Source organism: Schistocerca cancellata, chromosome 3 (genome assembly GCF_023864275.1).
Source record: "Schistocerca cancellata isolate TAMUIC-IGC-003103 chromosome 3, iqSchCanc2.1, whole genome shotgun sequence".
Taxonomy (NCBI): Eukaryota; Metazoa; Arthropoda; class Insecta; order Orthoptera; family Acrididae; genus Schistocerca; species Schistocerca cancellata.
The window spans coordinates 689,086,940-689,102,018 of record NC_064628.1 but is presented as its reverse complement, the minus strand read 5'-3'; the positions used below and the strand labels follow the sequence as shown (position 1 = coordinate 689,102,018).

Sequence of the window (15,079 nt, the reverse complement as noted above, 5' to 3'; positions counted from 1 at the left end):
TGACCGGCGCACCACCTAAGTAGGAGTGGGTCATTGGCTGCAATGTGGAAGCTCGGGCTAGTAGGGGGCCAAGGGGCGAGAGGTGCATCCGCTTCTCCAGTGCAGGGTGTGAAGGGGACCAGTGCACTGGAAACGGCGTGTTGAACCCGGCAGCTCTGAGAGGTACTTGGTCTAGGGGTGGGCGAGTTGCAGTTAGTCCCTACCCCCATGAAAGAGGAGCTGGTATGGAGTAAGAGACGTGGCTCCCAATCTTTTTTCGCTTGTCAAATACATAATGGTTACAGAAGAGACAAGCGATTCCGGTGCTGCCATAAGGTCTTCGATGCTAGCCGATCCTTCTCCACAAAATGGCCTGGATCAGGCAATGGAGGATAACATTATAAATAGGCATACAAGGATCCTTGATCAAAGCACTAAAAACGGGAAAATTAGTCAAGCTGCAGTCCAGGCCATCAAAAATGAGCTGGCGGCATGGGCATTGTGAATGGCAATCTAGAAGGTCGAATTGAGGAATTGGAGAACCTGTCAAAACATGGGCTGGCGTGGCTGCACAAAGAGCACCAAAAGCCCAGTCAACAAAGGACACATTAGTCAAGGTCTCCAAACGGCCAGACACCGCGGTCTTTCTAAGACCCATGCCCTGCCAAGACGTCACGAAAGTACAGCAGATTTTCGCCACGACAGTAAACCTGGCCAGAGAAAAAATTAAAATAAATTCCTGTAAGGAAGTGCAGAAGACCACTACTTGACTCGAAGTAACCCATCTGTAGTCTTTCCTTAATATTAGGCAGCAGTTGAAATACCCTTCACCCCGTTTTCTCATTCTTCCATGACTCCTGCCCTGGCTCCTCCCCCCTTCTTCTAATACTCGTAGCAAATTTGTCGTCTACTTGTGCCCCCATGATCTACCTGGTCTTTTCAACCTTCCCTTTGAGGATCCGGTACCATGCTACCTGTTCCCGTATCTTGATGTCTAATGGACATAGCCCCATAGGGCATGGACCAAATCCGACATACTTATATCGATTTGGGAAATGGGCAACACCAGCGTGTGACTGGCGCTCAAGACGGCACACCCGACCACGTCATTTATGAATGGCCGATATACGACGACGTGGGGACTGAACTGAGACATCAACTACCGAATCAAGACACCTATTCCCTATTGCGACGTGCTGATACCTATCAAGTGCTAAACACACTGGAAAACGAGGTATCACGGAAAAACCTGAGGGAATTCATTAGGGACCATAATGGTCAATGAACAAAAACCGATAAAGGCCGAGGTGCACCTGCTCAGTACCGGCGGGCGCAGAATGGCAGGTTGCCGTTAAGACCGAGATCCGCTGCACTTCAGGATCATGGAGGGAGGCGTATCAAAAGTATATCTACCCGTTACAGCACTTCCATTTAGATATTAGGTATTAGAAGTAAAAATTAGAATGTAGATATAAACTAACAACATTAACACGATTAGGGAGTGCAGCGACTCAAAGTAACTTGGGCCAGGCCAATGCCAGGGGCACGTCCACTGGGATTAGCTCGGTGGGCAGGCCACAAATAGTAGGTTTGTGGTACTACTGGCACACTTCTGACGCTGCAGTATAGACTAGTATTTGTAGAGTAGATTAACAGATTTGCAGCCTTGTCCACAGCAATAGTGCTAGCCACCAACTAAAGTATAAGCTGCATTTGTTATTGTAATAATTAAAGGCCCACTAATTAGTTTACGTGGTGGGTTATTTGTATAATTCTAATTGTATTGTACTGTATCAATAAAGTTTTTTAAAAAAAAAAAAACAGAAAATTATTCTAAAAGGAGAGTGCCACTCCTCAGCTTTTCTCTGAAAGTTGTTACCATCTCGCCATTGGATGGTGTAGTCCTTATATCTTTGCCATCGTTGGACGGAGAGATACTGATGTCAGCGACCATGAATATCTTAGCAGCTTTAACAGCTCAGCTACAAGCGACGGTAGTTAATGCCACATTACTGCCGGCCGCAAGTCTGAGGCCATGGGAACTAGAAAAATGGCCAAATAGCCGGCTTCAGAGCAGGAAGAATAGTGTTCTCTCTGGGCAGCCACCGCAAGCAAGTCGTCACCAGCTACGCAGAGTCCACCATCCTTTGCCGCTGGACGATAATTCCAACCTGCTGGAATCCGAATTTGCCACCTCGCCGTGTTGTACCACTGCGGAACTTCGTCAGCTTGACAAAAAGTTCCTTTAGGTATCATTGTTACCTTGGCCTATGTTTGTGTAACACTCTCAGCTTGCTCACATTATCATCAAGTGTCACTGACTGCATCCTGATATAGACGCTGAACTTCTGGAACTTGAAATGACAGCTTCGTTTGTGGGCTTTAAATTTTCGCATATGCGAGGTTCCAGCTACGTAGTTGTATTAATATTTGATGGTTAGTAAATACCGTAACTGTAAAAGAAGGTATTCATTGTTGTAAATTACATCAGCAGCGAGAGACGCTACTCTAGATTTGGCTGGTGCAAAGTTGTGTTTCATGATGAGGGCCTCGGCGTTAGAAATTGACGTTTTCGAATGCTGCTTCTGATGAGGGAACGACGATTATGGAGAGTACCAAGCAGTAGGACTAGATATGGGCATCATAAAGCGAGGAACCATAGCTTATAATGACCGGCAACCTATGGCGTTTCTTTTGCGGCACACCAACAGCGCAGCTTGCCTCCAGGACATCACTCAAGGCATCCCGTTGTCGCCAGGAAGAGGAATCTCCCGCAGAAGAATATTTCCCACGCAGAGATTTGCCATATTACCGAATGAGTTCCACAGGTCACCTGGCCAGTACTGCAATAACACCTGTCCACAACACAGAGCATGTTCAGTTGAGTCTGTATTTTTGGTATGTCTGCCTGGTGTGCATACAGATTCATACAGTGTGTAAGAAGCATGATTGCTGTCCAATAATGTTAGCACCAGGCTGACAACTTTTGAGCATTCTAAAGCCCACCTCACACGGAGTAAAATTCACCATAAGTAGGCAAGGTGGCGCACTAGACGGCCAGCTGTAAGGGAGTGGTCAAACTTTGCGTGCATGATGAAGCTCTGATACTGAAACAGAACTTGTTGTCACGTTTCATTTTTTTTCAGTAAATTCCGGTACAGGAGGATTATAGTGAGAGTGAATCAGGGGGTACCAAGCAGGAGAGAAGGGACTAAGCGGTGTTTATTTATTTGTTTATTGATTTTGTTTCGTGTGTGCCCCGTTTCCCTGCATCCTTTCCCCTGTGCAGCCTGGGCTGTATGAACGAGAAATTATGTGAAAGAGCAGAAAGCTTTAGTCAGAGGTTGTAGCATTGCATGAGTAGAGTGGTTCTGTGGTAGGGTAGTACCAAACCCTAAACGCGAACAAGTTTGGCAAAGAAAGTGGGCAAGTCAGGTGAGAGAGGTAGCGAAGGCACAAGTATTGGCTCTGTTAGGTTGGCGAACCACCCCCTCCACCACCTTTTGAACGAGCAACGGTTAGGCGATGTGGCTGCAGGTCCGTTTGTTCCTGGGTAGCGGCCCTGGGCTGACGTGGAACACACAGCTTTCGTCTTATGGTAATATGAACATAGGTATTAGAATGTCTCAGATCCGCTCGTTACTGAAGTCCAGATGTTGAAATCAGGTGTGAGTCTACCACGAAGCCCCCATAAGGGAGTTTATTTTGGTAATTTAGACAAACTTCAGTAAGAACTTTGCATTTTTGCCTTCGTTAGGCACGCACCATGGGCCTTAAGCTCACGGTTGTATTATTGCTCTGTGCGTAACAGAAGTTAACTCATTTAATGTTTTTTAATGTGGTGTTTCTTCCACAGTAATATTTTGGGGGATTTTTTTTATTTTTGCCATGTTTTCTTTATTTACTTGGTTTCCCGCCACACGTGGTCGGTTAGAGTAACCGCCACACTGGTAAAGAGCAGTTTCGGTCTGAAAATGTACAGTAGACGAGTTAAACTCTTGTATCTAGGAAAAGTTCAGATTTTAATGCCCAAGGATGGCATAAAGGCTTGCAAAATTTTCCCACCATATGATAGCAAATGTTCTCCCCCCGCCCACCCCCACCCCCTCTCAGTAACGTGCTGTTGTTTCGGAACAGGGGATTAAACCAAAATTGGCAGTCATAGTCAGGACCATGCTCCCCCCGCCTACCCTATGAAAACTGAAATATTTAGGCAGACGCATTTCCGTTCTGGTTCTGACCGAGTTCGCGTTTAGTGTCTTTGCTGATCTTGTTTTGCGCGACCTGTAGTGATTAAACGCCATATCAATAGACTGCATGGGTTTAAGTACAGTTGTGTGCCTGCACAAAATTCCACTGAAGCTAGGTCTGCGCTCCCCTCTCCCTTTCAATAATTACCTGGCGAAAGGAAATCCTATTATCTAGAGAGACCAATTGTGATGATATATATTCCAACAGATACATGCCTAGTTATTGAAATGCCATAGGTATTAAATAAATATCAATTAATCTATAGCCCGACTGATTATTTCCTCCCCTCATCATAAAGAATAGGTGAAAGTTAGTCACAACTTCAGTTGCGTGCTAGGTCGACAAATGAAAGTGAATAAATGCTCTATGCTGTATTTTAAGCCCTTCACAGGGGCCTTCTGTAGTGATTCTCAAAAAATATTGTGTTATCTGTTGCCTTCAAATTTTTACCTGTTGGTTAAACCCACCCGCTACAAATTATTAATCTCCAGCCGGAACTCGCAGGGGCCATTAATTTCGTGGACCACATGAATTTGTTAAACCAGTACTACAGAGGGTAACTTGTAGGAGTTGTAGGACATGATAAGCGACGGTAATCTTCCCACCAGGTCGAGTTTTACTAGTAGTACTGGTTGGTTGGTTTTGAGGAAGGAGACCAGACAGCGAGGTCATCGGTCTCATCGGATTAGGGAAGGACGGGGAAGGAAGTCGGCCGTGCCCTTTTAAAGGAACCATCCCGGAATTTGCCTGAAGTGATTTAGGGAAATCACGGAAAACCTAAATCAGGATGGCCGGACGCGGGATTGAACCGTCGTCCTCCCGAATGCGAGTCCAGTGTCTAACCACTGCGCCACCTCGCTCGGTCACTAGTAGTACTGTTGCGTGGCACGTGGTGTACTATTAGATAAAGAAGGTTGTTTTTAACGTTATTTTCCGCTTGGTTAAGCCTCTATTATGGCGTTAAGTACTGATTTTCTTACTTTTTCAAGTCAGCAACGGCGTATATTTTCCTAGTTAAACAGCATGTATATCATGTGAAGTTGTCGCAACAGATATTTTTCCATTGTGTAGATGGTCCATGATCAAAACCAGTAGTGAATAAATGTATTGTAAGCCAGCACAGTGTATATCATGGATCTCTCCAAGCATGTCGATGCTATTGACAGTTGCCTGAAATTTTTTTATCTATTTATAAGGTCACTTACTAATTGAATCTCAACTGCTTCCTTGATAAAAATATCAAGTCGACCTTTTTGCTTTACGCGGGTAGCATATGAAACAGGATTGGTCATGTTCTACGGAAATACGGCATGAAGTGTTTTTTCGACTACAATCTAAGTTTAGCAACCTTTTAGGGTTGTTACGATATTGCAGTATCTGTATTGTTAAGAACGATTCAATGTTCTTTCGGGCATGCATGCATGTGAAATGTATTCATGTATTCGCAGCTGCGAATACGAACAGCCATCAGCTATATAGGGGAACGACGGGGCAAAGAAAATTTATGCCGGACCGGGACTCGAAACCTGATTCCCCTCTTTATACGAGCGGTCGCCTTAACCGCTTTGGCTATCCGTGCACGACTCACGGCCAAACCCAAACTTCCATATGTCGTCGCTCCTGCGTCACAACCTGTACTCGTATACGTCATGTAATACGCGTACATGGGAGAACGTTTCAATTGTACGTTTCCAGTATCACGTAAAGCAGGAAATCCAGGCTTGAATCTCGGTTCGGCACAATTTTTCACTGTTGTCATTCCCTGATGGTTTCGTGCACTCTTAGCGTTGGTTTGTTTAAGGCCGGTAACACATGAAGATGTAACACCTCACACGTCACTCACACCACCAGGACGGTAGAGAACGGGTGTATAGCGCTCTGGCGTTACACACGCTTAAAACAGCGGAGCAAATCTGGTATTGCAGAACTTGGTCTCCAGCTGTTGGGATAATGTTGTTATGGAAGTTGCAGAGATGAAAATAGCAGATGATCTTATAAACATAGACGAGGTTTTGGCTTGAATTTTGCTTGGAATGCTGTGCTCTCTCTGGTGGAACGACAAACGGAGAGGTAATACTCACTCGTTGGTAGTTAATATTGATTATCGATGATATCTGGTGTTGATCATCTTTCATTGTGTAGTGGCGTTAGATGTTACGGTGGTCGTGCATGTGCGTGCGTCTTTGTATATGTGTGTGTGTGTGTGTTGTTTTTTTTTCATCATATGCCATATTATGATTTTCGGTCGGCGTAGGCCGGCATATCGAGGATTTGAATTTCCGGAGAGCGCTCTCTCGACGAATTTGTACCTTGAAAATGACTAGATGTTCACCTGTCGAAAGATTAATGGTCGTCACAGATATAAAGCGTCTGCATTCCCGATGAATCCGGCCGACGATAGACATCGGCCGAGCGTACAGACGTCGGACGATAATTGGTGAAGCTCAGTTCAGTTTGTTTGATTCGGCCACATCAACCGAAATTCTCACACACGAAATATGGAGTGTGAGAAAACGATAAGTTTAGTCCAAGAAACTGAGTTTGTGGCATCCTACGGATGAAAATATCACAATCAACATACAGTTCGGGATCTGTGGACTTAACTCACAGGCCAATTGGAAACCACAAGTAGGCAAAATATTTACTTGAAATTTCAGCGTAAATTAAAATTAAAAAAAAATTTATTCGTGTGAGACGGGTGGCGTATCTTATGTTCATAGTTCCTGTAGTGGATCTTTTTAGCGTTGTGGGAGCTTAGCATTAGCTGTCTATAAATTATTAATACTGCATACTGGCGTTTTTATGCCAGTAGGGTGGTGATCTTGTTATGTGAAGTGGTTTGCAAATGTGGTGTACAGTAAGCATTTCCACTCTTCAGTGCTTTAGGCGTCCAGAATATCTTACGCTAAACTTTACACTTGTCTTTCACATATATAGTGAATGACAGTCACTGAAGGCTAACTGACGATTCTTGCAGCAATTTAAATAAATACAGCAAAACAGTGTTTTTAATCTTGCTTTTCAAAGTGACCACGAGTTATCTCAATTGTGTAACAGACCGTTATTTTTTTCCTTTATTGTAATTTTAATACCTGCACAACAGGTAGGCTGGCAGCAGCATCCTACGCTGCTCTTCAGCCTTAGAGTGGACAATGAGCAAACATTAAGAAGACACATAATAGACATATTGACGGGCAAAAAACAGTAGACACAGAATACAAAAACATGGAGCCGTTCACACTCGACGAAAAATACACTGAAACACATTGGTACGGCGCACAAACACTGACGACTGCGACGGCACGGTGAACGTAGGAGCGTGACGGCGAACACTAAACACATACATGATGGCACACACACGAGAAAACGATGGCGATGATCTCCGGCGGGCGAATGTCCACGTAGCGTGTGCGAGTCCGGGGACCTGCCAAGAGGTGAGAAGGGGGGAGGAGGAGTGAGAGGGGAGGGAAAAGACGCCAATGGCATAGGAGATGATAGGAGGAATGGAGGTATGGGGATAGGGGAAGCCCGGGGGAGGAGTGGGGGGAAAGGGAAGAGGGAGGGAAGGGGGAGAGAAGGGAGAGAGGGTGCCCATAGGAACAAGCACAGGAAGAGGGAGGATCAAAGATGGTAGGAGAGGTAGATGGAGGGAAGGAGGGCATCATCAGGGAGGGGGAGCTGGCGGAAGCCACCTTGGGAGAGGGTATGGAGAGTGGCGAGATGGAGAGCAGGTGGGACGTGGAAGTACAGGCGAGGCAGCGGATGGGGGCGGGAGAGGATGGGAGAGACCAGCGGGTGAGGAGGATCGAGTTTACGGGAGGTGTAGAGGATCTGTATCCGTTCGAGGAAAAGGAGGAGGTGGGGGAAGGGAATAAGATCGTACAGGATCCGCGTGGCGGAGGGGAGACGGATGCGATAGGCGAGGCGAAGAGTATGGCGTTCTAGGATCTGAAGGGATTTGTAAAAGGTAGGGGGAGCGGAGATCCAGGCAGGGTGGGCTAGCAAAGGATAGGACGAATGAGGGATTTATAGGTATGGAGGATGGTGGAGGGGTCCAGACCCCAAGTACGGCCGGATAGGAGCTTGAGGAGACAGAGGCGGGAGCGTGCCTTGGCTTGAACAGACTGTTTAACCCGTCATCTTATATATTAGTAAAAATTGTCTGCAAACTCCGGTAACTGATAACAGAATGTACAGTATTCCTTTTAAGAGCAAAAGCCGCAGTGCAGCACTCGCCTCCTTGCAGAGAGATTAAAATCTAACCTACTTCATACACAGAATAGATTCTAAGCTACTTAACCTAACCTATCCACCTTGATCCCGCCAAAAATTGACGGAGACCGTTCGCACTGTGACCACGCTGTCGGCCGACGTTATATGACGACCTCTGACGACGGCGTCTGATAACTGTTGTCGGTGCCGCTGTGAATGCAGCCTAAGTTTTTTGAATATTTCGTATGATTGGAGAAACTCGAATTCTGCATAATGCGGTATATAAGGACATATGACACTCACCTTGATGGCATCGCCGGGAAAGAAGATCAAATTATTGCGCTGCAGGAAAAGGCGGACGAGCTGCGGCACCTGGGCCGTAGTTCCAGCTGGCAGAACCCTCAGCAAGTTGCCCTCGAGGTGCAGCTGGCGGAGTTTGCGCAGCGGGCGGAAGGTGGCTTCGTACACGGCGTCGATGCCACACTCGGACACGTCCAGCACCTCCAGACTGCTGGCGCCCACCAATGGCATGCCCGGATGGACCGTGAGCATGTTTCTGCGCAGCGACAGGTAGTGCAGTCGCCGGTTCCGCACGAAAACGAAGGGCGGCACCGACGACAGGTGGTTGCGCTCCAGGCTCACCGACCACAAGTCCGGCAGCTGGTCGAAGGCGTTGGTCGTTATGGACGCCAGGCCCACCCCGTTCATGTGCATAACCTGCAGGAGTTAATACAAAGTGTGGAATTATTCCGCAGATCTCTCTGCCCTACTAAATACTTTTGTTTGAAACTTGCTGCCGGCCGGCCACTGTGGCCGAGCGGTTCTAGGCACTTCAGTCCGAAACCGCGCTCCTGTTACGGTCGCAGGTTTGACATGGCTGTGTGTGATGTCCTTAGGTTAGTTCGGTTTAAGTAGTTCTAAGTCTAGGGGGCTGATGACCTCAGATGTTAAGTTCCATAGTGCTTAGAGCCATTTGAACCATTTTGAAACTTCCTGCCAGATAATGTATTGGACGGGGACTCGAAACCGGAATCTTCCGTTTTGCAAGTGGTGCCCTTAACTAATGAGCTATCCGGGAACACTTCACGACTCATCTTCACATCTTCAGTTCTAGCAGCAACTGTCTCTTAGCTTACAAACTTGATACGAGCTCTCCAGCAGATATTATCCACAGATGCCGCTAAATACACCTGAAAAATTATATTGTGCTACCACACATTGTTCAGGTTTCGGGGTTGAGTCTCAGACAGGTCACAAGACATAAGGAGAAATGGTATTGCGGAGAAACCCCCCAGCAACAGGCGAGTAATTATTTCTAGAGATAATCAAATGGTTCAAATGGCTCTGAGCACTTTGGGACTCAACATCTTAGGTCATAAGTCCCCTAGAACTTAGAACTACTTAAACCTAACTAACCTAAGGACGTCACACACACCCATGCCCGAGGCAGGATTCGCACCTGCGACCGTAGTAGTCCCGCGGTTCCGGACTGCAGCGCCAGAACCGCTAGACCACCGCGGCCGGCTCTAGAGATAATCTTTCACTGTACAGCGCACAGGTTGAAACTGTGCACCGGGCGGGGACTCGATCCAGGAGTGTGCCTGTCGCGGGCAATGCTTTCAGCGACAGATTTAACTCACGATTCGTTGTCATGGCTTCAGTTTGATAGTGCCTCTTTCTCACCTACCAAACTTACTTTCCAAATTTCACGGCAGCTCTCTTGCATGCATGCTAGGCTATCAGAATGTGAGACGGAGGTTTCCCAAAGTACAAGCGCCAGTTCGAGAAAGTCCCTAACCATGTGCTGACTCGTGCCCTATCTACAATTCTCACAATTTTGATCAAAACTCCCACAAAAGTACTGTTATTAATATGAGCAGGTTAAATGAAGTTCACAGTGATATCACTAGCTTAATTGTACTTTAATCACAATCAAGATTATCCTTACGATCCAAATCACACTAGCTCTGCAACCACACTCACGCAATTAAATTTTCTGAATCGAGTTTGTCAAGGTTCTTACGGTCGATCACTTTTTAAAATTTATCCCCTGACTAAATAATTTCAGTTCCACAAATTATTGCCTTTAATTCGCGACCGCATACCGCGCGCACGCCCGCGATCCGCTCTTTAAGAAAGTTCATAACGTATTACATTATATGTTGCTGCATACGTCATTTAGGTAACATACAGAATTTTTCGTTAGACTTGATTTTTCTGACGTTTCGCCAGCACGTGTGGCTGGCATTGTCAAAGCTTCACCCTCCATTGCCGATGATGAACTGGAGCCGAGCTCGCGGCCGCAGACTATACGTACCTGGCGCGCCAACGTCCGAGGGCTTCTCTGCGGTCATTTCCGGTGCGGTTCTCCTCTTGCTACCTGCGACGGTCGTTCGCTGCAGTACGGGAAGCCAGGATCCGTTTACCTTAAGGCTTTCCTCTTTCTTGTTCAAACTGTTCGCGTGTTTTTGTATTTCTACAGCTTCTCTGAACAAGCGCGTGTGATAGTGCTTCTCTACAGCCAGAACTTCCGTGTCGGCGAAGCAAGAGGAGAACCGCACCGGAAATGACCGCAGAGAAGCCCTCGGACGTTGGCGCGCCAGGTACATATAGTCTGCGGCCGCGAGCTCGGCTCCAGTTCATCATCGGCAATGGAGGGTGAAGCTTTGACAATGCCAGCCACACGTGCTGGCGAAACGTCAGAAAAATCATTAGATGAACGTCGGCCGAAGAACCCGAGACAGAAGCCAATAGGCAGTTTATTTGTATTATGCCAATACATACAGAAACAACGTCACAGCAGCATCAGTGAAATGCGCTGGGGAGCCAAAACATTACGATCACCTGCTTGACAACGTATTGGTCCACCTTTGGAACTCAGTACTACAGAAATTTTGAGTCACGTAAATTCGACACGTGTTTAGTAGGTTTCCCAGGGTATGTAGCACCAGATGCCGAAGGACAGGTGACGCAGTTCCCTTAAATTAGGGACTGTTCGTTTATAGGCGCGCAACAGGCGCCTGATAGTGTCCAAGATCCATTTCATCAGGTTCAGGTGGGGCGTATTTTGTAGCCAACATCAGTATGAGTTACTATCATGTTCCTCAAACCACTATAGCATTGTTTTGGCTTTGTGATACAGACCGTTATCCTGCTGGAAGATGCCATCGTCGTCAGGAAGGCATCACGCACGAAGGGATGCAGGTGGTCTCCTGTAGCATGATTCTGATTTGTGGCGTCAACTGTTATTCTACCGTCGGGGAAGACATCGAGCATGAAGCGTTGCAGGTGGTCTACAGTAATGTTCACTTAGTCCACAGGTGTCACAGTACCTTCGATTACCACCACGGCTCCAAAAGAAACCCACGTGAACGTCCCCCAGTACATACTACCCCCACTGATCTGCGCCCGTGATGCTGCACAAGATTCGAGCAGCTTGGGTGACGGCTTGTCCACACACGACGCTCTGCCTGATGTAACAAGAAATCTGATTCATCCGATTAGGTGACGAGTTTCCATTGATCCACAGTGGAATCTCGACGATTCAGTGCTTAATGTTCGAGTAATCTTAATTGACGACGTCATTGGGTCAACGTGGAAACACGTGAGTCCTCTGCTGCAGAGCCTCATGTTCATCAGGGTGCGCTGAACCATGTGCTCTGAAACACTTGAGCCTGCACCAGCAATGTACTCTGTTGTCAGACCCACCACAGATCACAACCTATCCTGCCTTAGAGCGTAGGTAACGCTCTCGTAAAAGGAGGAAGAATCAGGAACGATCAATGGCATGGGGATGCAGAAGGCAATAGAAACCACTGAATGTGTTTGCAGAGGACATGTGGCCTGTAATTGAAAATGTGTCATGGTGATCTATCCACTGGCAATAAAAATCCGGAATAGTCCCCCATTTTGATCTCCAGGAGGGGACTGCCAATGGGGAGGGGACCATGCGGAACAGATTGAGTAACAAATGAAACAACAATGTCCTACATGTCGGGGCGTGGAATGTTAGTAGTTTGAAAGTGGTAGAGAGTCTAGAATATCTGAAAAGGGATATGCAGAAGATCAATCTAGATGTATTTGAGTTAGTGAAGTGAAATGGAAAGAAGACAATACAAAAAGTAAATGTCGTGTGACTAGGGCCTCCCGTCGGGTAGACCGTTCGCCGGGTGCAAGTCTTTCGATTTGACGACACTTCGGCGACTTGCGCGTCGATGGGGATGAAATGATGATGCTTAGGACAACATAATACCCACTCCCTGAGCGGAGAAAATCTCCGACCCAGCCGGGAATCGAACCCGGGCCCTTAGGATTGACAGTCTGTCGCGCTGACCACTTTTTCTTTTTTTTTTTTTTTGCATTTTGTTTGTTATTGATCGTTGTGTTTGGTCGTTGCGGACGTCGCAAGACATCCTGTTCAAGTTCGGTGATGATCCTTCCACTCAGTTTTTTTATTACAGAGGCCAACCGGCTCTCTGACCGAACACGCTGAGCTACCGTGCCGGCTACCACTCAGCTACCAGGGTCGGACAAGAAGAAGACAATGATTTCTGGTCAGATGAGTTTAGTGTAATATCAACAGCAGCAGATGGAGGGATTAGGATTCGTTACGAATAGGAAAGTAAGAAATCTACTATCAACAGTTCAGTCATAGGTTTTTCCTTATCAGAATCAACAGCAAACCAACACCGACAACGATAGTTAGTATGTACATGCCAATGTTGCAAACTGAATATGAAGAAATGGAGAAAGTATGTGAGGATGTTGACAGGGTTATTCAGTACGTAAGGATTAATGAAAATCTAATAGTCAAAGGGGACTAGAATGCGGTTGTGGGGGACAGAGTAGAAGAAAAGGTTACCGAAGAGTAGGAGCTTGATACTAGGAATGAGAGAGGAACAAGACTGAGTTCTGCAATAAATTTCACCTATGAATAGCGAATACTCCTTTCAAGAATCACAAGAGGAGAAGGTATACTTGGAAAAGCTCAGGAAATATAGGAAGATTTCAATTGGATTATATCATTATCAGGCAGAGATTCCGAAATCATACTGGATTGGAAGGCGTACCCAGGAGCAGATATAGACTCAGATCACAATTTAGTAGTGATGAAGGGTAGGCTGGAGATACTTTAGGAAGAATCAATGCGCAACGAAGTGGGATACGAAACTACTGAGGAATGAAGAGATACACTAGAATTTCTCTGAAGGAATAAGGAATTGCTCTGTAGGAACTACAGTTGAAGTGGAATAGACAGTTCTAAAAAAGGCAAACATGGATGTTGGAAAGAGAAACGCAGGGACAGAGAAGATAACTACGAAGAAACCATGGGTAACAGGAGAAATACTTCAGTTGATCGATGATGGAAGTACAAACACGTTCAAGGAAATTCAGAAATACCGAAATACGAGTCCCTTAGGAATGAAATAAATCGGAATTGCAGGGAAGCTAAGACGAAATGGCTGCGTGAAAAATGTTAAAAATCGGAAAATAAATGTTTGTTGGAAGGACTGACTCAGCGAACATAAAGTCAAAACAAACTTCAGTGTGTTTGAAAGCAAGGGTGGTAACATTACGAATGCAATGGGAAAACCACTTTTACATGCGAAAGAGAGAGCAGATAGGTAGAAAGAGTACATTCAGGGGGAATCCTTGTCTGATGATGTGATAGAAGAAGAAACAGAAGTCGATGTAGAAGAGATAGGGGATCAAGTATGACACCCATAATGTAAAAGAGCTTTGGACGTCTGAAGATCTAATAAGGCAGAAGCGATAGAATACATTACAACAGAATTTCTGAATTTATCAAATGGCAACAAAACGTTGGTGTGTAGAATGTATAAGTCTAGCGATATACTTTCGAAATATCATCCACACAGTTGCGAAGACGGGAAGAGTCGACAAATGCGAGAATCATCGCACAATCAGTTTAACGGTTTGCATCCAACATCCAAGTTGGTGATAAGAATAATATAAAGAAGAATGGAAAACAAAATTCAGGATGTGTTAGATGATCGTCTGTTTGCCTTTAGGAAAGTTAAAGGCATCAGAGAGGCAAATCTGACCTTGCGGTTGATAATGGAACCAAGACTGAAGAAAAATAAAGACACATTCATACGATTTGTCGACCTGGAAAAAGCATTCGACAATGTCATCTGGTACAAAATGTTAGAAATTGTGAGAAAAATAGGGGTAAGCTATAGGAAAAGACGGGTAATACACAATACATACAAGAGCCGAGAGGGAACAACAAGACTGAAGACTGAGAACGAAGTGCTCGGATTAAAAGGGGTATAAGGCAAGAATTTCGCCTTTCGCTTCTATTGGTCAATCTATACATGGAAAAGCAATGACGGAAATAAAAGAAAGGTTCAAGAGGGGAATTGCAATTTAAGGTGAGAGGATACCAATGATAAGTTTCGCTGACGACATTGCTATCATCAGTGAAAGTGAAGAAGAATTACAGGATCTGTTGAGTGGAATGAACTGTCTAATGAGTACAGAATATGAACTAAGAGTAAATCGAAGAAAGACGAAAGCAATGAGAAATAGCAGAAACGAGAACTAGCCGGCCGTTGTGACCGAGCGGTTATAGGTGCTTCAGTCCGGAACCGCGCTGCTGGTACGGTCGCAGGTT

At 45.8% G+C, this 15,079-nt stretch overlaps 1 protein-coding gene across 1 annotated transcript in view; it reads right to left on the bottom strand.

Annotated features, from left to right (window-relative positions):
• LOC126175671 (SLIT and NTRK-like protein 6) overlaps positions 1–15,079 on the bottom strand; it is a 107,741-nt gene that overhangs the window by 17,612 nt on the left and 75,050 nt on the right. The window contains exon 3 of the mRNA XM_049922595.1: positions 8,746–9,159. Within this exon, the coding sequence (XP_049778552.1) occupies positions 8,746–9,159 (414 nt within the window). The remainder of the gene's footprint in view (positions 1–8,745; positions 9,160–15,079) is intronic.